Here is a 24,622-nt window from a genome sequence, read left to right on the forward strand (position 1 = left end):
CGGAAATCAATATGGTTCTCTGCAGTAGAATTTGAATAAAGTAAACACCATGTCCACATAGTGGGTCTAAAAAAAGATATTAAGTAACTGGGATATTGAACACATCTGGAAGGCTGTGGAGCAAGTTTTATAATGATCTAATAATTATATATATACACACACCAGTTTGTCAGAGCAATTGCTTACTAATTGCAGTACTTCCTATCTTTTCACGTTTGGACATTATGACACAAAATGTTGTTTTAATGAGGCTTTTTTGAGCCCAACATATAATTAGCTTGATTTTAGCTGAATCAAGAGTATTTGTAAAAGCTTTGGACAGTTTCTGGAAATGCAAGCTAGTGCCTTTATATTTGCTGACAAAACTAATTGAGTTTCCCTCACTATGCTGTAATTTTCTGAACAAATCTGTCTGATTGTGTAACTGTTAGATTTTCTCCAAGTTTTGACCAAATTATCTAATCAAATTCAGAAGAAAAACAACTGGATGCAGTTGTCAGTTTTATGGAACAGACATCAAATTGCCATGTTTTACCAAGTGCACATTGATTTAAATCTCATTTCAAGTCTTATCATGGTGGAACAGAATTCCAATTAATTTAATTTTCTAGTATGTCTTACTATTTTTCCACTGAAATCTAAACAAATGACTTGGCAAGCAAGCAGACCCCAACATACAAGCAAAATAAGAACTCATTCTGTTTTCTTAGCAAAGCTCAAAAACATTATTTCTCTAGACACGTAACATGTGGATTTGATCTGTTTTTCCCTGAGCCTGTGCTGTATAGAAATGTATATGTGCCAAGACAGATATACACACACACACTCAACAGACAGATGCGTTTGTATATTTTTTGTAATACACACCCTATTGGCATTATTAAGAAAATCTATTATTATGGAGCTTTGTTGCTAAAAACCACTCACCTAGGGCAACCAGAAGCCTGACTTAGAAATAAGTAAGTTAAATCTATACTATAGCTAATTTAATTACTTGTATGATTCTCTAAGTAAGTGGAGTGTTGTCATTTTATATATTAGTAAACCCATTAGGGGGAAAAAACCAACACAGAAGTCCTGTTGTGTTTTCCAAGGCTCACAATATATCATTTGATGAATTACAGTTTGGAGTCTACTTTGTACCACACATGGGTAGAAGACACAGAAGCTATTATCCCCGGAACTATTCATTTAGGTACCTCACTCGTACTGATTTAATCTAAAACCCCTGAGGATCCAGGCAGAGCGCTCATCACTTGGCGTCTCTGCACACACAGAGGTCAGATGCAATTTTAGACTTTGCCTCCCAGATGAAAAGCACTGTGATAGCAGCTGTTATCTTCCTGCATTCAGGGTTTTTGCTGCATGGGTGTAGCGGTCAGCAGGGTCTGCTTGGTACAGGGAGGTTTGTTGCCCTCAGAAAAAGAGGCACAATAGATGCAACTGTGCCTTGTGCTGCTTCTCTGCCCGCCCCCAGAACCGCGGATGCCGCGGGCGCTGCGTGTGCAGGGAAGTGCTGGGGGCCTCCCTGCCAGGCACCCACAATGGTTTGCTCACCAGCATGCATCCGTGGATCAAAGCACAGGGAATGAATTAAGAACAGAACAGTCTGGTCCTGAAACCCTTTTAGAATTCCTGGAACATGAGAAAATACATAGCTATATTTGATTTTTCTGTTTTATAGAAATTAGATGATTTCCTTTAAAAATGAACATAAGAACAGAATTAAAAGCTTCAAGCCTAAGAAATGTAACCAGCAACTACAGTTGTTTTGGACCAGTCTTAAACTGAATGTAGTGCTTTGTGATAAAAGGAATCTGTATCAAAAGGTAGAAACATTTACACACAGAACCACCACCAGAGCTTTTAAAAAATGGATGAAGCCAAAATATTAAGCAGGAGCATTCACTTGATTTTCTACGTGTACTGCTTATAGTCTTGCATCGTTTGTATTTATCAGCCATGACATTTCTGGTGACTAAATTCTGTTGCATATATACAGGGGCATTTTAAAGTAACACCTTTTAATTTCACTCACGGAAGAACTGATTCCCAAACCAGCTGCATATTTAACCAGTCAGGCAAAGAAAAAGTGACTCTTTCGCCAATATCAGTTTACCAGCATAGCTCAGATTTTCATTAGTCATGGTCACCTCACAGGGGAAAGGTGAGGGAAGGTTCAATGATTAATAATATTCACTATCTCCCTTCATACAGTCAAAGACTAAATAAAGACATTGAACCCACAGCACTACAAAGGCCTAGAGCAAGTAAGAGTTACCAGTGGTAGCGTGCACCCTATTGTGAACCTCTGTTTTAAATCATCTTTCTTCAAGGGTGCAAATTTTAAACAATTAGCAAAATTAGTTTTCAGCCACATGCCTTACATCAAGCTCTGAACAGTTTATCTTTTTACCCTTTTCATTGATTTTAAATAGAAGCAGGCAAAGGATTACACTCTTATCTTCAATGCTAAAACTGCACTCGGTGCTTGTATCTGTCTTCCAGACTAAACTGGTGTTAGTCTGCAGCCTGTTAGATAATTCATGTTCTGTCAGTGTGCCTTCAACTTATTATATGATTATTTAAATATGAGCTTCTTTGGGGAGTGTGGATTTTATCATATGTTACAAATGTTATAAGCTGAGGCATTTGATCAAAATTGTCATGCAGATTGAATTGCCAAAGAAAATCAAACTTGAAATCGTAAACCTGGGACTTATATTAACATTTGCTTTTGGAAGATTGTGTTTACCAATCAGCAAGAAAAGAAGAAAAGATACATACCATCTATTTGTTAAAAAAAAAAAAAAAAAAAAAAAACAACAAACAACAACTTTTTTTTGAAAAATACATAATACACTTCTTTCTGAACAGGTTAAATATATAAATGCAATTGTCTGCTCACTGAAGGTTAGTGATCTTTTATACATGTTTGTGCTCAGATGAATCTGGTGAATCCTCCAATACCTACACATTGAAATTGTGCCTGGGGAAAGATACAAAAGGAAAAAAAGGAAAAAGAAATTCAGAACCAGGGTGCCCTGCTTTCCAGTTCACCATTGCAACCACCTGTGTGGGGAACCATAGACAATCCATCTATATATTTTTGTATCTTTTTACATCTTTTTTACCAGTAGCAGTTCTAATGCTTTTATCTGGTCAGGAGACAGGGGGATTTCCCCTTTGCACAGGTGCTGTATGCACTTTCAGTTCTGGTGTGTTTTGGTGCCAGGACTGGTACCAGTAAGCACACTGCTGCTGCACATGGAGCTGGAGGGAAGTAAAACAGAGAAAGAATTCATTGCAGAGGATAACGTTCTGTTGAGGCTGAACATTGTTGCCCCCAGGGAACAATCTGCCCTGGTCTTTATACACGTACAGGGGTTTGGATGCAAGAGTAACAGACTCTCTTTCAAATGGCTCCAAATTTAAATCCAGAATAATTCTCCTTAAATCAATCCAGAATCCCACTGCTGCAACTCAAGGCAAAATATGCTTTGCAGATGTAAGACAAGCAAGGTAAGACTACAAACAAAATTACAGCATTATCAGGCCTGATCCTCAGATGATGAAGAGCAGTGATTCCACTTGCCTCAGGGGAAGCATGCTGATGACTTACAGGTGTAATGCCATCCTGATGTCCTGAGTCTTTTAAATCTGAGAAAAGACAATGTGAATGTGTTTATTAAGGCATTCTTTCTAAATTACACAACCCAGAGAATAACCATACAGATACTGGGATACACAGAAAATTGTGCACCAAAGTATGATTATCATGGAATGGTATTATTTTTTAATGAGATACTGGATTTGAAGGAGAAAAAGAAGGTTGATATCTCCCTTGGGAGAGGATATTTTTTATTCAGAGTAAACATGTCAGAACACAAACACTGTATATTAACAGAAATGATTAAGTGAGGCACCTTTCCTCTATGAAGAGCACAGAGGAGAAGATGAAAACATAGGATGCTATCTCTAGATAGTTATCCTACAGATCTACATAATTACTGTAGCATGTCTAGGCTGGGGATCGTGTCTCAATCTGCTTTTAGAACCACTGCCTACAAAGTGTGTGAGATATCGTGGAAGAAAACTGCAGAAGCAATAGATTGGAGGGGCATTGGTGAGAGCTCAAGGACATTATCTCAGCGTCCCTGTCCAGGGAGGCCTCTATGAACAGGATGGGGATCGTGAATTTGGTAATACCTGTGTGCAGAGAAGCCAAAGGAAGTAACAGGTTATAAGCAGAGAGTGAGGCTCAGAAAAGGGGCCTAGTTAGCAGAGTTACCATGTTATTGAGAGGCACCCAGCCCTTAACAGACTGCAACTCTTCAGAAGATTTACTCTGATAACCTGGTGATCAGACTTGCTTTCTCCAAAGTGAAAAGAAATGGTTCAGTAGCAACATTTATACACCTGACCTTTAATAGAACAATTTTTCCCCAGCAAGGTGAGGGATTGGATTGGAGCAAAGAGGGTGTTCTCCTCTTGATCTTGCCCAGGTGTCAGCTTCAAAGCTGCTATTTCACGGCTGTCTAAACTGCTCTAATTGTAAGTGCTGCAATCCCTCTTCCCCCAGTTCCCCACTATTTAGTCCCACACCCCCAGCAATCTCTTAGGCACTTGTTTGACCTTTCATTGAACAATTTCAGATCTAACTCAGCGGGACACTAACCAAAAAAAGAATAGTTTTCTGCTGTGATCGTTCTGTGATATGAATCAGCACCAGGTTGAACAAGCAGGGGCACCCAGGGAGAGCATAACCCGCTCAGCTGGGAAGCAACACAGCCCTGGCAATCAGGCTGGGCTGCTGTGCAACTGTAGCACATCTGGGGGATAAGTATTCTCCTCTTTCCATCATTAGTCCATTGGCATGATAGCCTAGGAAGTTGCTGGTATTTTTACCTGACAAAGCCACATAATTTCAGATGGATGAGCAGGTGGATAATTAAGGAAACTCCCTAAAAATGTTTTCCTTAAAGGTGTTCTGTACTAACCTGTAGAAAAGCCAACAACTCTCTGAGATTCTCTTGTGCTGAAGCAGAATCATAACCTTTTCCAGATGACACAACTCGGATTCTGCATGCAGAGCCAAAACGGACAGCAGTGATGGATGTGAGCAGAGTACATTTCAAAGCAACCCAATTTTAAAAGAGTGAATACAATTCTAGAGTCTTTGGTATTTTTGGTGCTGTATCATCAGAGAGTTCTGAACAACTAAATATTAGGAAATTCATGAAAACTTAAGCAAGTAACATTATTTGTTTTCTTTAGTCAGATGATTTAAAAATGGTTAATATTTGATAGCACAATGATAAATATTTTAATAGAGTATATTGCAGTCAGTTAGGAATAGATCAAAAAGATACAAAGTAAGCTCCACTAGATAAACTTTTATTAGGTACATGAAATAGAACATAAAGCTTGATAGCAATTACCATTTAATCTATTCACATTTGGAAACGTATTGAAGGGGAAACTTATAACTCAGTTGTTATGAATTATTAAATGTTCATTTGAACAGTGATGAGCAGGACTGCTTTTCCTCTGAAAAATCTGTCATGATTTTCTTTTAAGCCTGCTCAGTGGCCATAACTCCTGTGCAATTTGCCTGCTCACTGCGTTTTTATGAGGACAGAATAAAGAGATCAGTAGCACCACAGACACACCCAGATGGGATGTTTTTATGAAGGGGCCTTAAAAGGACCATTAAGGAGTAAGTAAAGTAATCTCCATCCTACTTAACTGCAGATAAAAACTACTGACCTGAGGCAAATAAAGATAGCCCATGCCTCCCATCTTGGCACTGATGCAACTGATGGCATTGCTGACACCAGCACATGCTGATTATTAAGGCTTCAGTATTTATTGTTTTAACTTCCTTCACACATGTGCAAATACAACTCTCCCAGGAGATCTTGAGATTCACAATGATGGCAGTATTTACCCTTTGTAAATGTATTTTCTTATAAAGTTGTTTTACTCTGCTGTTAACGATGTAATTTTTATGAGAATCCATTTAAATAGTTGTCTTTTTTTTTTGATACTCACTTTGCACCTCTACTACAACCAGCTCACCAAATCATCTGCAAGTATTCTGCCCCTTTATCTCCTTGCATTTCTTTCTAATAAGTGTCTACATGATCATCTTCCCTGAGATCCACACCCCTGAGACATGGACTATCCCTTCCAGTAACCACAAATTCATCTTCAAGTTAAGCATGCAAGTACAGATTCTGACAAGGAACATGGTATGACAAAATCAAGAACAAAAGCTTGATCTTAAAAATGTCAGTCCAGCTTTTTGTCAGGTCTTTGACTACTACCCTTTACGGCACAAATTTCAGTCAAGCTATTCATATGGATAACAACTATGAAAGTGAATACTTTCATATTCTGTGATTTTGTAATATTTCAGTCAGTATAAATTTAGAGGGGACTGAGAGCCCATACAAAAGTACCATGATGTTCTGTAAAATGTTAACAGCATTGTTCTTTCAATTTCTTTCAACCCTGCATGATTTTGAGATATGGTTTTGTTGATTACAAACTGTTGTTCTCTAACGTTGGACTACAGTCAATGGCAAAATCATTAAAAGAGACTTTTGATGAAAGCCAAGTCAAGCCCATTATAATTAACTTGGCTTCTAAAGGGAATAATTAAATGGTTAATAAAACTTTTACCTATAATCATCAGGTGAGAAAGATGTGACAGTGCTGCGAGTTTAAAGATTTCTACAGAGAAGGGGAAAGAGTCTGATCATAGTTCAGTTGCTGATAATTAATTTCTATAGAAAACTACTTATAACTGAAATCAACTTGAAATAATTATATTAAAGGGACCATGTTCATTAACATCACTGATTTCAATATACAGCCCGAGTCCACAAGGATTAAAGTATTATACCCAAAATTATTTTGTATTTTTATAACTACGTCTTGGACAGGTACTTCCTTATTGGCTATCCTTTTTCTTTCCAATAACTATCTGTCTTTTTGTTGAGATGGACATGGCAAACCACATAATAACAATTGTACTGATGCCTCTGGGTGAATCTAGAGCCAATATTTTGATTTGTACTTGTCTGTAGATCAATTTACCCATTTAATTCCCTTTCTAGAGACTGAGTGGAGTAGCTTTCCCAATCTTTCACTCTTTTAAGACATTTATGAAACCCTGTGTGTTTTCCAGATGTACAGAATATCTCTGTGGATAAAGCAAAATATTGCTCCAGCTCACGAAACCAATGGCCAAGCATCTCTGAACGGCTGAACACACCTTTATCTTTCCATGACACCTGTACATTAGCCTCTGTTCTTACACTATTTCCTGCTTAAATTCAAAGTCTTTTCCAATGGACCCAAGAATCTATTCTTGCCCTTCAGAACTTTTACATTTTAAGGAGCTCAGACATAATCTCTAAGCCTTATGAAATAGCACCAAGTAGCACCAGATCAGGGGTACACAGGGGCTAAAATAAAGAGCTACCAGGTTTGTTACCCATGTAAACCAGTCCCCATATGTGCTGACAAGCGCAGGAGGAACAAACAACTCCAGTGTCCTCAGTGTAGAAATAGCAGTCCATAGGAGACAGGTCAACAGGGTGTTCTGCTAATGAGATGCTGCACCTTTGAGCTCCGAATGTTACACATACTTTAAATGGGAATTGAAGTTCATTTTAAAGCCATAAGATCCTTGAAACAGGACTCTTACTTTGAAGAGTTGAGGGTTTCATTTCCAAGGAGAGCAAAGAGAGTTTTACCACATGTGGTTGTTTCTTTAAAGAGCTGAAACTGCATTTTGATGATGAGGCAATAAGCACTGAGTAGCATCCAAGGAGAACACGTTACTCTCACAAAATTCAAAAACCTGGCTTACTTTCTACTGATTTCAAGAACAGCAGAATCCCACAATGAGATTTAAACTGAGGCCATTAGGGCAAGGAAATTAATACTGAGGGCAAATGTAACATCCTTAAATCAGCTCTGTTATGTTGACATCATGCAGCAAAGCACAGCTCTCTGCAAGGAGGCTTCAGTTCTCAGGAAGGGCATCCTATTCCACATGACTTTATAGACAGGTTACAATGGTGTATTGCAACACAAACGTCTCAAAAATTGAACCAGATATTTTGAAATGCCTCAAAGTGCATATGCACCTGTGCCATTCAGTTCTCTGCTGGGGAGAAACATGAAAGTCTGCATGTACACTGCATAACTTCTGCAAAGGTTTGAAAATTTGGGTCAAGATTTACACCACCTGTCAAAGTAAAGCCATATACTGCAATAATTTTTCTGCAGTGACCTGAGAGCTTTGCTAGTTCATGCAAAACTGTTACTGATTTAAAACACAACTGAAAAGATGCTTAGAGAAGTGTACTCCAGTTATATCTTCTCCTTTATTCAGTGGCAACATGACAACTTAGCAATGATGCTGCAGCCCACACTGCACTGCACCATCAGAAGACCTTGACTGTTTTGCAAATACAAAACATGGAGCCAGCTAAGATGTGTTGAGCACCTCCCTCACCTCCTCCCACCCATCCTGGCTTTAGCCCAAATCCCTCTGTTCCAGTTCCAACCACTTCCCTATAGCACTCCTCCTTCTGTTTTAGCTAAACAGCTACTCATTCCGTAGCTTTCTTGCAGTCCTCAGAAAACCAGCATCCCACTCAGATCTGCCATGTTGCCACTTCAGAAATGCCATCTCACAAAGGCAGCATAAAACCTTTGCCTTTCACCCTCCTTTCACTCTCACTTCACTGGATCTGTGTTTCAAACCCGAGCAGGAACCACGCTGGAGTCACTGCTGCCCAAAACAGCAGTTCTGTCGGAGCTTGGCCTTCTGTGCTGGCTGGCATTTACAGCCAGAGTTACAGCCTTCTCTTGTCCTCCGTTATCACATGCAGTCATCAGCAAACATCACAGGCAAACACCTCCTCTCACCATAGGAGGCAATGGAGAGGAATACAAACAGTTCTCAAGGAGTTGGGATCTGATAAGTCAGAATTCCATTGTCATCACTGCCAAGGCTGCTGAAAGAGAAGGACAGCATGGGAGGTAGGGGGTTGCCCGAAGCAGAGGACAGGACTGGGCTCAGTGAGATAAATTTGTCAGGAAATACAGCTTAATCATCCCAATTCTATTTGGCAGAAATTTGTTTCCTTTTTCTCTGAGAGTCCTTCAAAGAAATGTAGTCAGACATTATGTTTTAAAGGAATATACAACATTCTAAAAGTATATTTTCACAAAAATTGAATATTTCCTGTGTGACCCTCCCTTGTCTAAACCAGGGGTGAGTATATGAGTTTGAAATGTTGCTATATGCACAGCTGCTCAGGAACATGAGAAAATGGCCAAGGTCTTGGCTTCTTAGTCTTAAGTGCAGGTAGACTTTTTGAGTAATACAATTAGTTCTATCCATCATTAAATTTAAGGATATTGATACAATATATCTTTAGAAATATATAGCATACTGATTAGAGTAATTTATGTTAGAGAAATTTATTTAGTCTAGATTAATGAAGATGTATTTGATATTTTTCAATTCTGGCATGACTTGACAAACTAAAAATTGGAGAAAATAATTTTAACTAATATAAAGAAAGCACTTTGAAGTGAAATCACATTTGTCAGGTATCTGTTCCTCAAGGATCTCAGGTTATTTCAGTCTTCATTAATAATTAAATGTTAACAACTTTGTGTATTACAATTGATAAACAATTTGAGTGTGTTAATCAGCATGTCAAAAGTAATGCAAGAACCATATAAAGCTCAGGGAAACAGCTCTTACTCACCAGAGTCTTTCAACTCTGGACTTTTTAATATCCTGAATTATCTTAACACTTTGCCATAGCAAGCAATATCAACATCCACAGTTAGAAACATTATCTTTAGTTCACTTGCATGTAAGAAAGAACTTTTCAGACATTAACCCTAACAAACACATGCTGTGTGCTCTCTTTCTAAGTCTAAGCCAGGTCTATTGTTATTCAGATATTTTTCTACATTGTGGCAAACTTTCAGGTTAAATAAATTAGACTAGTGCAATTCTGTTTCTATTGCAATAACTTAGTAGTAGTAGCCTGCAAATTAATGTTGTGAAAATTATGTAGGTTGCATGTATGCATTCTTCATCTGTACTGGTCAGTGTGTAATAATAAATTATCAATTCTGACTGCATACTTATCAGAGTGTCACTTTTGAAAAGACAAAGGCAATATAATCAAAGACAGTTATTTTGTGCTTTGGTGTGAGCATCTTTTGGACATTTTTGTTGAATTGGTGATATTATAAATCATTTTTGAAAGTGTTTTCAGGTAAAACACAAGTTAAGACTGTCACAGTGGTTCCACCTGGGTGGCACATTGCAGGAAAACTGGTGTGCCTGACGAAGATTGTGTTGGAAAGTGAGCATCTGTTATCTGGGTTTTCCCATCTAATGGCTGCTCTGTCATGAAGATAAATGCACAGTGATACTTGAAGCAAGTCTGTCTGTAGCAATAAATATTGTTGATGAAAACTAGCATGAAGCAGTTATTAGCTTTAATTATTTGATACATTAATTTATTAGTTCTTATTTTTGCTGAGTGCTACATGTCAGCTGTTTGAATCATCTTATTGGTATTCTGATGAAAAGACTGGACAAGTAAAGCATTGAGCCAATTAAAATCCCACTCAGAGAAGAGTATCTATTATATCTCAGACAGGAATTGTGATAGAAGAATCTGCCTGTTAGTGTCATTTTTTTTTTACTTTAATAAAAAATAGACAGTAACAGGTAATATTTTTAAAGGGCAGATAAAGTGGATAAAAAACATTTGCAAATCTTTACCATGGTCCTTTTGCATGAATATAAAGCTGCTGAAGTTCTGAATGGTAAGATTAGAAGGAGGTACTATCCATGGCACTGGTATTTCTAATTGTCAGAATATTTAAACATCTTGTGGAATCACATATGACACTGAAGACAATATATTGCACAGTCCTTCTTTAAACTTCATAGTTTATAAACCTTTTTGTAGCTAATGTCAGCAAACTCCCTTGGAAACAGTAATCAACTCTGCTATTGCATTTATCTAATCAACAGTGCAATCTAGTAAATAGAGCAGGAATTCACAGGACCTGCATCATTCCCTTCTTTTGTTAGCACAGGCAACTCTTCACTTTCCTTGGCATCAGTTTCTCCATTGTTCACTGGCAATAACAACTCTTTGAAGAGCGCTGAGAGACCTACAGGGCAGAGTTTTTATCCCTGTTCTAGAGCTAACTCAACAAAAGCACTCTGAAGCATTTCACCCACATTCAAAATAATAAATCACTGTAGATTTGGAAAGAAGATCTGATTTGCAGCATTGTTACTTTAACAAAAAAAAGCCCCATCCCTCATTTCATACATTTTGTAGGAACTGTGTGTTCTACCTTTGCCTTTACATCGTAACCAATGTTCACATAAATTCTGCACGTTCGTCTCCTTGGAGGTTTTACACCATTAACTTTGCTCATTGGTGTTTTGGGTCTCCTATAGAACATTATCCCGATATTTTATACTTTTCTTTTGAAAAATGCACACAAAGGGAGTACATAATGGCCTGTAAATATAAACTTGGCTTTATGTTTCCTTGTGGTCACTGTAACATAGCTGGTTAAGTCACACTTCCATATCTGTGGTTCCCTTTATTTTAGTTACATACCTGTCCCATTTCAATATCTTTGATATTTATCACAGTGCAGTTAAAGAGTGCTAATCTTTCCACTACAATTGCTGTTTTATGTAGTTTAGAAGTTGATCATAACATACATTTCCAGTAGATTTTTTTTTAACTAGTTGTTCAATATGTTCCATGCAATTTGCTTTAGGTCAAAGTAGTGAGAAGAAAGTTTGAAACATTCGTATTATTTAGGATCACAAAAAGTTAAAAATATTAATTAATAGAAGCCATCAACACGTTCTGTCACTCTCTTTTTCCACTTGCCTAAAAATTTTAGGAAAATAATTATTAGAATAATTCTAATCCCCTAAATCATTAGGAAATATTTTCAGCTGTGATTACCTTGCCTGGTTTTGCTGCCAAATAAAGTAGTAAGTGTGTGGGGCTAGTTCCTGGATTCTGAAAGTCTTCAATGTAGTGTTCATTGGAAGAATAGCACAAAGAGAAACTTTTTTCTCTGTAAACAAAGAGAAGCTACTTGCATTCTTTTGTGTCCATAACATTATTACAAGTCAAAACACCCTAGCAGCCAAGGATTCTTTCAACATTTTATGTCATTCGTAATCATGTATTTGAATTGCTGACCTTTGCATGATCCTGCTTTGGTTTGCTTTCCAGGCTGTCTCTTGCCTCTTTGTGCTCTGTAAAAGCAGTACTTGTTGCAGGTCTGTTTAATAGTTCTTGGGAAGCTTGAAGTAATCACTGTTGTCATGCATGAAGCAGAAAGTGCTGCTGTTCAGGCAAGGCCATCCTGGTAGCTCTTTGGATAGGACAGGACTGCCTGGCTCTAGGTGTCTGGTGCCACTGCTAAGGAGCAATGGTAGAGGGGGGTTCCACAAAGTGCCGTGAAGCCAGGAGCAGGAGAGGAGTGTGGGGGCAAGAGGAATAGGGGACAGCAGGACAGGGAGTTTCCCCAGTACACAGTCCCTCCCAGGGAGGAGCAGGGCAGCTCTGGTGGCAGTCACAGGGTCGGTCAGAGCCTGCAGGCTGCCAGACAAGCCTCCAGTGTGGAGGCAGGTCTGGGATCACACCAGGAGGTCAAATGTTGCAAGGCCAGGATGGACAGAGGTCACAGGGGCAAGGACACAGGCAAGGGCCTGAGTCCAAATGCACTCCCAGACTGGTGAGCAAAGGGTGCTGGGTGAAACCTCAGGTGAGGCTTTTCACACTGGTGCTCACGGCTTAGGGACTTCCACACGGGCGTGTCCAGAGGTGCACAGCTGCTCTGGCAGGGAGGCTCTGCCTCAGCTGGAGAGTCTGCAACAGCCAGACACTGCCAGCACACCAGGGCCCAACAGCTGCCTGAGATGGGGGCATCCTCTGCCAGGCCTCCCACCACCTCTCCCAGAGCTTAAATCTCCCACAGTTCTGAAATGCCCTACCTGCTGGGATTTAGGGAACTAAATCTCATCCCCCAGCTGCTCATGGGGCATTTTGATGACTTCATCTTCTGTATCTGAGGAGTGTTTGTGCCTAGCCTGTTTTTATTGATAGTGGTTACATTCAAACCCCGACCTTGCTGTTGGCGATAGACAAAAAAAAAACTCTGTAGTTGCAATTGCTTCCCTTCCTAGTTAAGGAAAGAGAAGACAGATCATGTAAGGATGTTCATTTTTCTCCAGGAAGATAGAAATAATGGCACTGTAGCTTACAGCTTTGTAAGTGGAATATGAATGATAGGGGCATGTAGTCCCTTTTGAGCAAGTAAAGCTGTGTTGTAGCTCATTGCTCTCCTGAGATTACCTTAAAATACGATAAGGGACATACCAATTCAGTGGTGCTCCTCCATAAGTAAAGCAATAAAAAGAATAGGGAACTTTTTCTCCCCACTTTGGCAATCATCCTTTTTTGTAGAAGTATAAAATGGGAACCATCAAAATCAGAAAACATGAAAGGTTAATTAGTCATCTCCTGAAACCAAGGAAGATTGAGAGGTATTAGCTCAACTATAAATTCTTAGATAACTAAATCTGGATTTGTTTTCATCCATTATAATATGCAATCTTGTGTAGTTTCTACCAAAGCTACTATGGCTGCTCCATCATGCAAGAGTATTGATTCCAAAGCCCCGTTCTCCCTCTTGTCCTTTTGACAGATTTGATGTATTTCTTCTCATTACTTTTATTAATTTAATCCACGGATTTTAGAGATGAAAAATGAGAAAGCATAGACACAACCTGTGAAAAACAGTGACTTTTTACCTCTGCTACCCTTATACCATGGTTTAAAAAAAAAAAAAAAAAATATTCTGTAGAGGATTCTGCACTTTCAGTAGTGAAACATAATCAACTAAGCTTACCCATGTGGATGCCAGGATAAATTGGTACCCATTTACAGGAGAGAGGAATGACCATCAATTCTGTGGCTGTGTGGTGGCCAGAACTCTGAATCATAGCTGCATCTTCATGTAGAAAGTCTGAAGACTTCCCCTGCAATTTGATTAGAATTGGCTTAGCTTTGAAGTGAGGGTTTTGCAGAAAGAACAGAAATTACATGTAGGCAAACAATCTAAATAATCTACTGGAAATATTCAGAGAACACAGTATCTCCCCTTACCCCCTATTAATTTACTCTCTGATAACTTAATAAAATAGGTTTGATAAAAAATTAAGTGTCATTTCAATTGTGCCTCTAACAGGCATTTCTAAGACAAGTCAAGATGGAGATGTCTGCCTTTAGAAACTGCTCTCACTTGGTCAATGTTTGTTTCCTTGTATTGCTGGCAATATAATTAATCACAACATTGTTTCAACTTTGCACCAGAGATCTTTTTATTAATGGTTGTCATTTTATGACCATAATTTTGACACAGTAAGATATGCTTTAGGCTTGTACTTGTCTACAGTGATTTATTTTTCCTTGAGCATGTGCTTTGGTAGGTAAGTGCAAACCAGTTTTCTTTTCACACTATCAAAGCATCTACCTTGTCTTGATTTGACAGTGACCTAAGATAGTTTTACTCCTACATCAAATGTTGAATTAGTGTCACTTCCAAACAAAGAAATTATTAGGAATATCTCTTTTATAAGAGCAATAGCTGTTTTTCATATCAGGTGTGTATGTGAATTAAAATCACTAAAGAAGTCTGGTCAACACTGACACAGGTATGTTCATGGTAGCAAAACATTTTAAAGCCATTTGGCAATAACATAAACAGTAACAATAAATTAAATTCTAATAATAATCCGATAGTAGTTCTAATTGGAAAACAGGCAGAGGAAGAAATGTCAGTGACAAAACCTTCAACTCATTTATTACCTGCTGGTTATTCAAATGAATATGATACTGAAGTTACAAAAACTTGAGGTTTTGTCATGTGCTGTGCAACACTAACTGTAACAGCAATAGCTGTCACCTTTCAGAAGAAGCCTGACTACACAAAAAATTTCCCCAGCCCCTTACATCCCCTTTCCTAATATCTACTTTATATGGGTGGAATCTCATGAGTCAGTGAAGCTCCACATCGAGATCTTCAGCACATAACAAGTATGTATTGTATTTTCAGGATTGTTTCTAAATAATGGAGATACTTTGTTGTTGCTAACTCTGGCAATTTAAAAATATTTTGATTGTGGCCATATATGTTCAACTGGAATATGCAATTGGATACAAGTGGAAACAATTTTACACCTTTGCATTTGAATGAGACCAAGTGTTTTGCATTTCCCAATTCCATTACTGTCTATTTGACAAATTGTAGGAAAAATATTACTTATACTTTCCCGGTGGCAGAGGTTTTCTTGTGCATGTTTGCTAAATGCATGTGTAGGTGTTCATATTCTTATTAGGCATACACACAAGCTCCTTCATTCAGTGCAATTTCTTTTATATTCTGTAATTGTTTTTACCATTTATTGATTACATAATCACATTTTTAGGGAATAATGCATGTTAGTTACAGACTCTTCATAGTATTCATAGGAACTAGTTCTGTATTTGACAAGAAATTGGTTGTGCTTGGTCTGAATTTACTGAACTTATTTATGTAGTGAGATGAAACCTCCTAATCATTTCATGGCATTTCAATGTGCTGTTCACAGCTCTCTAGATTTAGACAACCTCTGCCTGTCTTGAAGCTACCTCTGAACATCATTACTGAAAACATGGGTTTCACTGTGCTTGGGTTTTTACTCACTTATGCAGACAGAATATTCTGTGAGCATGTGTGCTGAACATTTCCTCACACAGGAGTTCAAGTAACATTCCTTACCAAAGAAGTACCAAGGAAACAAATGCATTAGAGAAAGAAACAGCCAAGAATAATTTCTTCAGCCACAAGACCTGCACACTCTCAAAGTTATGAACAATGGGTGGAATCCAAGGTCAAAACATTCTCGTGACTTCAGTGGTGCCAGTCACACAAACCACTGACAATCAGTGTGGAAAATTCACTGCAGCACAAGTAGGGTCAAAGCCTGCCATCAAGTGCTTTAGAATAGATCAAAATGCTGTATAATATATTCAGAACTGTCAACCCACCAACTTGTCCAGGGACAATAATACTCATGGTCTGGGAAACAAAAAGGAGAAAAGTAAAGGAATGGTTTTAAAAAGAGAGAGAGGAAGGGAGAAGGCTGTAACAAATGATGCCACAAAAAGAGCACACTGAAGAAAAACAGTGATGGAAGAGAACATAGAAAACGTTATTTGGAATTAAAGTCTTCAGAATTCAAGAAAGGAAGCAAGGACCTCTAATAAAAAGCTTTCTTTCTGTGACTTTGTCATTAATAATCTTTATAGTGTTCCCACAAACAATAAAATGTCATCATAAATCCAAATTTTGATGCAGAAAATAACCACCACCTATCCCAGCTCAAAAAAGGTGTGCTTTTGAATATGTGCATTTTTATTTTTCAGTCAATAGCCTGTCCCACCTGAATAAGATGCTGCTGTAGGCAAGCTGTACAAAAATAAAGGTAGCACAAAGAAACGTCCAAAATGTATTTTCTCCCCCCTCTTGGTGGCTTTTGGGAAAGACAGGAGTCTAAGTGAAACTGTATTTAAGTTCAGTAGCACACTGTTTTTCTGTCTGAGCAGTAGCAGACCAAAAGCCTCGTGCATGTGCTCTGAAGCTGCCCAGACACAGTGCTCAGAAAGACCCTTAAGCCAACAGCACAGTCCTGTGCCTGAGGTGCCCCTGCAGATCAAAGAGAACAACGCTTGCATTTGTGCTTCCCTCTCTGTATTGCTGCCTCAGAACTAAAAATCAGCCACAGTTGTCTAACTCTTTGCTTTCAAGAAGCTGCAAAGGTATTAAAGTTGAGTTTTGGAGAGACTCAGAAATTTTCATGTATTATTCAGATTTGACCATTTAAGAGGAAAGTAGACATTTGTCAAACAACTGTCTTACTCTCAATATATTTCATTAAATACCAATATAAATTCTATTAAATACTAGCACATCATTTACTCCTTGAACCACTTGAGCAGGCTCAAAGACTGGTATTTTCCCCTTGTTTTCCCTTTTTATTCAATTTCCAAAAGTATCAACTAATTGCAGGTGTTTCTTGAGTGGGAAGGGGAGGGGGATGTAGCCCCAAGGACAGAAGAGCTTCAAATAGCCATCCAAATGGCCATCCATTTCCATGTGCCTTTTTTCTGTCTCCTTTGTGTAGTATTTTAAGGATCCCATAATCAGACCATAGTTGGATTGTAAATTGATGAATTGCAAAAATAACTTACAAACCAATTTCCTTTATTTTGCTTTAAATATTTCACTTCCTGCAGTAGCACAGAGCTGGAGACTGTGCTCAGAAATATCCCCCAAAAAGGCCTGCAAATCTCTCCAAAGCAAATCAGATATCTCTGTTTTGTTTTGTAAGTGATCAGTTTGATGTTCTGTCTTCTAACTAATGAAGGTCTGTCAGCAAACTCACAGCTAGTTCATGCACACAGGTCTTAATAGTCATGTGCGATGATTTCAGAATTAGGTCTTTTATTTGCATCACTTTTCTGTGTTTCATTCTTTGGTCAGAACTTGATACCTGATGCTGTTGAGTTCAAACTCATTTTCATTACTTGTTCAACACATCTCTGCAGTGGAGGCAACATTTCAGTGCTTGGAGCGTAGGAAGGGGCAGGGTGATGGCAGGCAGGAGAAGTACAAGGGGTACAACAGGCAGAAAAGCCCTGGATTGCCAGGCTGGCTACTGCTGCTTGGGAAAACAAAAAAAAGCCGATGGGCAGGCACATGCTGGGGCCACCAGCCCTACCTGTGCCCACCAACACCAGCTGCAGCCACTCCCCTTGCCCTTCAGCACAGAGCAAGGGGCCAGAACGGCCCTGACCCTTCCTGACCTGCTCAGCAGCTCCCAGGTCGCTGCCTCCTCTGGGTAAAGCCTAGAGCTTCTTGTGAAATAAAATGTGTTATAACATGTATTTTAGAAAAATACTGTGTTAAGATTAGAAACATTGTTAATTTTCATAACAACAACTAAGATACTTGCCTTGCTTTGGTCTTGGCAGGATGCCGACTACTTTTAAAGCATAAATTTTGTTTCAACTTCCAGTGAAAGTACTTCCCTTTGTGCTGCTGATGTGCTGCACTCATTGTCTGTAGCTAATCCAATTCCTAAACTGAATAAACATAATTAGTTAACATTAAAGTTTTAAAAGTAATCCTGACCATGTTTTCAGGAAGGTGAAAATGATATTAGAGTTGGTTAAAATAAAATTAAAACAAAATTGGCAAAAAATAAATAATGGGATTTCATAACTTTTTCAGAATTGTTTCATTTAACTTCCAAATCACAGTTGCCATCTATATGTGCATACATGTGTGTGTGCAAGAGAGATACAAGCACAGAATTAAAGAAAAAGAAAGCTGTGGCATTACAAGATAAACAATTCCAGAATTTTCAGCTGCACAGTAGTTTGCTGAGAACACTAAAATCTACCTGGTTTACTTTAATGTGTTTCTGTGGGCAAACATTCAGAAGGATGTGAAAATAACAAGGAAGCTTTTGATCCATCCCTTCTTTAAGTACATTTTAAAAACGCTCTAATGAGAAAGAAATGGTCTGATTTAGAAATCAGCATCTACAATGTTGTTTCCAGAATGTTGTAGACAGCAATGTTTAGAGGCATTTGCTGGCAGCCCACATCAGTGTGTCAGGCAGAACAGCAAGCATGGAGCAAGAACAGCACTTCAGCAGCCTGTTGCTACAAACCACACTTGGGCTAAGGGCCTCTTAGAATAACAGGCTATAGTCATCAAAATAAGCTTAAAAATAGGGAAGGTATTTGTTTTATAATAAATAAATATCGTTTACTTAACACTTGGGAAAATTTGGATAAATTATTCCAGGCAAAAAATGTGAAACATCTCATTTGCTGTTTAAGTGGGATTTAATGAACTATTGAATGCCACTCAGTCAAGGCAAACAATGGTCTGTGTTGATGGGACAGATATTTCACCATTTTCATTGCCTGAACTGTTGGAAGCAGTCCAGCAATGACTAGTCTAGAACATGCAGATTCAGTAGCTGTACAACCAGATAAAGTACTTTGACTTTGCATATTGAGACAGCTAAATATATACAATATGAATAATAAAGTCAACATCAAAGATACATAGCCTCAGTTATAAGAGTTGCATTGCAAATATTGACTCCTGAAACACAGTTCATTTTTTCTGCCTGTTACTGTTACATTTTCTGGGTTGTTAATCTCATCACATTTATTTGTGATGACCTACTATTTCTTATACATATGAGAAACACTTTTTTTTTTAAATGCATATATAGAACATGAAAATTCAGACATAGGGCCATCATCATGTTGTTTGTTGTACCTTAATATTCAAAGTTTTCCATTACAATTCAGAAACCGGACAATAATATTAAACTCCATATCTCTCAGTAAAAATCTTTGATTGCTAAAGGAATCAGTAAAAGAAATAATGATTTAACTGTTCTCTCTCAATTGCATCTACAGGTTTCTAATACACTGCATTACCATTTATCCCCCTTGGATGCAGAACATGAGAAAGCATTTGTCAGAGAGTTCTTCTAGAGTGAGAAAATTATTTTTCTGAAAGCAAGCCAGGACAGATAAGATTACCAGTGAGGTCACTGGTGCACTAAAATGGTACAGATTTATGTAGAATTGCATCACTTAAGAACTTTTCAATTCTAAGACTATTTCAATTGTAATTCTTGTGATATTTGGGTTGTTTTTAAAAACAAGTGAATTAGTATTTGTAAAACTGTACTTTTTCATACAATAAACAGTAAATTTAAAGTAAAATTAACAATATTTCCCCTATTCTGAATTATTTAGGGTATTTCCAGGCTAAGGTATACATAAACAGCATATAACGTTGAGTCTCCTTCTAAACCAAATAATCTTTTCCCTAATTCTCTGAGTTAAAATTTTTACTGTTACATTCTACCTAGATCGTAAGTTTAAGGTCTTTTCTAAAACTGCCTCTCCTGTGGAAGGCAGAGCTTAATCCAGCACATACTCCAGTGATACCATCTGGAATAAAACACAGATTGATACATTTAATTAGTATGTTTCTCATACCTCTGCATTTTTACCCATGAAATACTTCAGTGAAGTAATACAAAGTAAAGCTGTCAATTTGTCAAATACTATAACATCATGCAGCCTGTATTATTTTCTCTTCACTCTTTTGTCAGATCTGATCTCTGAAGTTATCAGGCTACAGTATCTAAGATATCTAAGATAGCTTTAAGATGCCATGAACCAAAGTAGCAAATCTAATTAAGATTAAATATTTGATCTATAATGGAAACAACTTTATCTTTTCTCCAGATGTATATACCACATAACCCCTATCCAACAGCATGCTGAATTTCCTGCCTGTGCTTGCCTTATCTTTTTTGCATAATTTTTTCAGATCATTAATACATGCAATTCTTGATTATAAAACCTTGCCTTCTCATGCAGATTGTTTTACTTTAGCAAAGCCATACTGCATTTTTAACCACTATTCATGGTTTCCAAAAGCTCCAGATTTCCCCTTTCAAATAATAACACACCCACCTACAGTTTCAGTTCAGTAATAACTATAAAGATGCAGATATTAGCACAACGAATGTATTAGTATTCACATTATTTTGTTATTAATTAATCATTCATATAAAATAAATATCATAGTCAGTGGCCAAGATAGTTCTCCAAGACTACAGCCTTAAAAAATAAAGGATGAGAAAATATCAAATAAAATAAATATTCAAGTGCTTGAAAAAAACGCATCCCCTGTTTATATGTCACAGGAAGAGGAGGGAGGTAGAGCTTTAATTCTGGTTTTAGTGCAGTTTCTCCTGTAGATGAACTTATAATTATTCTGCTTTTCTTTCCCTCCCTCCCCTGCTATCTTGCAGCAAATGTATGTGACAATGAACTCCTGCATTGCCAGAACGGAGGAACGTGCATCAACAACGTGCGGTGCCAGTGCCCTCCGGCTTACACTGGCATTCTGTGCGAGAAGTTGAAGTGTGAGAGGGATCCAGGAGGCTGCGGCCAGAACTCGGGCCAGGGGGCAGTGGCACACGGGGCTCTGGTACTGCTGCCTGCTCTGCTGGGAGCAGCGGGACTCTGCTCGTGGTAGGCTCCGTGTGCTGCTTCCAATGAACGTGCCACATGAAAACGGGACCACGCCCGAGCGTTTGCTACCGAAATCTAAATAGGGAAAAAAAAAAAAAAAGAAAAAAGAGAGAAAAAATCACCACATACAAACTAAGAAGGCCCAACTGAACTAAGCCATATCAATCAGTTATGGACAGGGCTCTGAGTCAAGACTGTTCACCTCCGACTCGAGACACGTTGGCAGCTGCCTGTTCTGTCAAATCAATCAATGCTGGCTGCAAAGCTGACACAGGACTGAAATGGCTTGGACAGCCCCCAGAATGGGAAGAGAATTTCAACAACATTTGCTACTCCTATATGGTGCGTTACTGTACCTCCGCCCGGCGTGTGGACCGACCAAATAAAGGCATTCTTTGCTGTCAGTGCATTGTGGGTATAAGGAAATCTGTAAAAGCTGCCATATTGGCCTGCTTCAGTCCCCAAATCCTTCCCAACCTGTGCTTTAGTGAACGTTGCTCTGTAACCCTTGTTGGTTGAAAGATTTCTTTGTCTGATGTTAGTGATGCACATGTGTAACAGCCCCCTCAATAAAACTCAAGCCAGTCATATCCTTGTATACCTTAGAAGCACTGCATCAGTAAGATGCTGTGTTCACCTACTGTACAAGAGTGGCTATAGGACAAAAAGTGTATTTATCCTTTTGTATTCAAATGAAGTTATTTTTCTTGAAATAATGTACAATGTAGATTTTTTGTATTATTGCCTATTTGTGTTACCAGACAATTTATTAATGTATTTAATTCTAATCAGATAAGAGAAAACTATTACTTTTTATTTAGTCCTTTTCTTTTTCCTTTCATTTAATTGTGCAGAGATTTCTCTGTATGGGCAACGTGCTGGCATCAAAGAATATCAGTTTACATATATAACAAGTGTAATAAGATTCCACCAAAGGACATTATAAATGTTTTCTTGTTGCTTTAACACTGGAAGATTTCAAAGAATAAAAATTCCTGCATAAACAGTTCCAGGATGACGTATTGCTATTTCTTAAGGCCTTTTTAGAAAACAAAAAACAAACAAAATGTTTATGATTTTACCACCTAGTATGTGGAAGAAACCCAGATTCAGAAGTGGAAATAACATCATAACAATCTAACCTGGCTTTATTGTTACTACTGTCATACTCTTGCAAGCAACTTTATATGTAAAGGACATCATTTGCTTGAGGAAGGCTTTCATCAAATCCTAAAATTGAAAATGGTATGAAAAGTTGAATAGCTCTCATCTTTGTTCTCTCAATTAATCACAGACATTATTCCAACACCAAATTACAAGGTATCATAGAAGCTAGTCTTTAATTCACTTTTAGCTAGTCTTTAATTTCACTATTTTTGTGGATTATGGCAATAATGAAGTGGATATAACCACAGCTTATATTGTTTCTCCAAAAGCTTCATTAAAATGATATGTTTATATATGTACTAGTCTGCTTAAGAAACTGCAAAAACAGCAGCAATCACAAAAAAGCCAAGATTTAACTTTTAATAAAGTAAAATTCAATATTTAGAAGGAATGTCAAAATATACAGCAGTGAGTAGGTAAAAAGTGCTGCTCCAGCAAATAAAATTTATTTCAACTATTGCCCAGGGTGTAATAAATTCTTGTTTCTGCCTTTTATTAGGCCAATTACTGAGTGTGACAGAAAAGGATAGCAAGAATAGAGAGGAAAGCCAAAACCACAGCAGCGTTTCAAAGACCTGGCAAAGAAAAAAAAAGTAAAATCAAGAGGTAGCGAGACTGTGTGAATTCATTTCCTGGCAATTTTCATCATAATGTTTATAAATATTTTACCAACATAATAGCCTAGTGAGGAAAACAATTAATGGCCAAAAGAAGAAATCCTCAGAGAAATCCATTCTACCTGGCTGCCTCTTGTACATGGTGAACAGCCCGGGACTGAGAACACTCCCTTCTCGGATAACCTCTTTCTGCTGAGGAAGCAAGTTTTGCAGGGCAGTTCCCAGCCTCCAGAAGCAGGTAGGGAAACCAGGTCTTCCTTTCTAAAAAGAAATAGGATTCTAAAAGAATCCTATGAAGAGGCTGATGACAACAAGCTGGTGCTTCTTCAGGCTGTTACCTTGACCCTTCATCATGTAGAACGTTTGCTGTTCACTCTGCCACTCTCTTTTGTGGACTACATAAGAGAAAGCACAGATAAATTAAGTGCTTGACTGGATGCCAGTCATGGCCTACATGAGACTGCAGGTATATTTTAGAAGCATGTTCTTGACAATAAACAGAAAATTATATTGATCAGACTCAATCAGGAATATAAATGCTAATACAGGTGGCATACAGAGTCAGAGATTACCTATAATTAAGTGGATTTTTGATATTAAAATGTGGAATTTAAGTTTTCTTAAAGCTTTTTAGCAGAGACCAATTCAGGTTGTGTAATTATTGGAAAAGATGCGTTTTAATTGTCATTATAAACTCAAGGCTTTGTGAAAGTGCTAAGCAAGCATGTTATGCATATTTGGTTAGAAGGGATTCTGCCAGCAGTGCTGAAGTATAATGAATGTAAGGTCACAATCAATTCAGCTGCGTTCCAATTTCATATACTTATGATCTTCTCAACCAGGGCAGAGTATATGGCTTTCCACATATTTACCTACTATTTCATGCATTTTATCCTCCCTCCCCTATTAATAAAATTACAGTTTTATACAGGAGTACATTCAGTGGCAAGTCTTCTCATCAATCACCCTTTTCTTCAGCTTCATTATTTTTTCCTCTGAACTCCACAGAACTTCACTGATTGAGAATTTTGAGTAGCTGTTTCTGCTACTGTATTTCAGGTATATTTCTAAAATTATGTGTGCATCTTTGAAAGAGGAGATTTACATCACTCAGCATGGCTTTATCTGCATTTCTTTATTTAATGCAGTGTAAAACGAAGGCAGAACTTGTTCCCCACTTCAGAAGCTGTGAAGAGCAACAGATTTATTTTCCTGAACATACGGTAGGATCTCTTCATGATAACATGTAGTCGCAGTGCCTGCTTTATTTTTCACCTGAAATTATAGACCCCTTCCAACATATTTAGGTTTCTTAGAGTGGGTATCCTCTCCTGTGAATGCTTGTAAAGTGACACATCCATGATATTGAAAAAGGGCAACGCAATCACTAACCTAGGATTTTGGTTCTGTATCAAAATGCAGCAAAAGTAATTCCTACTGTGGAATTATCATTTTTTGTCTGATATGTCTTCCTGGAAGGTTTAACATCCAAGAACTGACCAGGCTTCACATTGCTTAGTTGTCCAGATTATAGTCCAGAGTACAGTGACT

The 24,622-nt window shown here is 38.0% G+C and overlaps 1 protein-coding gene across 10 annotated transcripts in view; it reads left to right on the forward strand.

Moving 5' to 3' along the window:
* The window catches only part of NTNG1 (netrin G1), a 148,130-nt gene extending 125,833 nt beyond the window's left edge, over positions 1-22,297 (forward strand). For all 10 annotated transcript variants that reach the window (XM_050306686.1, XM_050306695.1, XM_050306690.1 and 7 more), the window contains one exon: positions 21,065-22,297. In XM_050306686.1, coding sequence (XP_050162643.1) covers positions 21,065-21,291 — 227 coding nt within the window. In that variant the 3' untranslated portion in view covers positions 21,292-22,297. The remainder of the gene's footprint in view (positions 1-21,064) is intronic.
* Positions 22,298-24,622: the final 2,325 nt, after the last annotated feature.

This window comes from Myiozetetes cayanensis, unplaced genomic scaffold, assembly GCF_022539395.1.
Source record: "Myiozetetes cayanensis isolate MyiCay16 unplaced genomic scaffold, myiCay2020 scf12, whole genome shotgun sequence".
Lineage (NCBI taxonomy): Eukaryota > Metazoa > Chordata > Aves > Passeriformes > Tyrannidae > Myiozetetes > Myiozetetes cayanensis.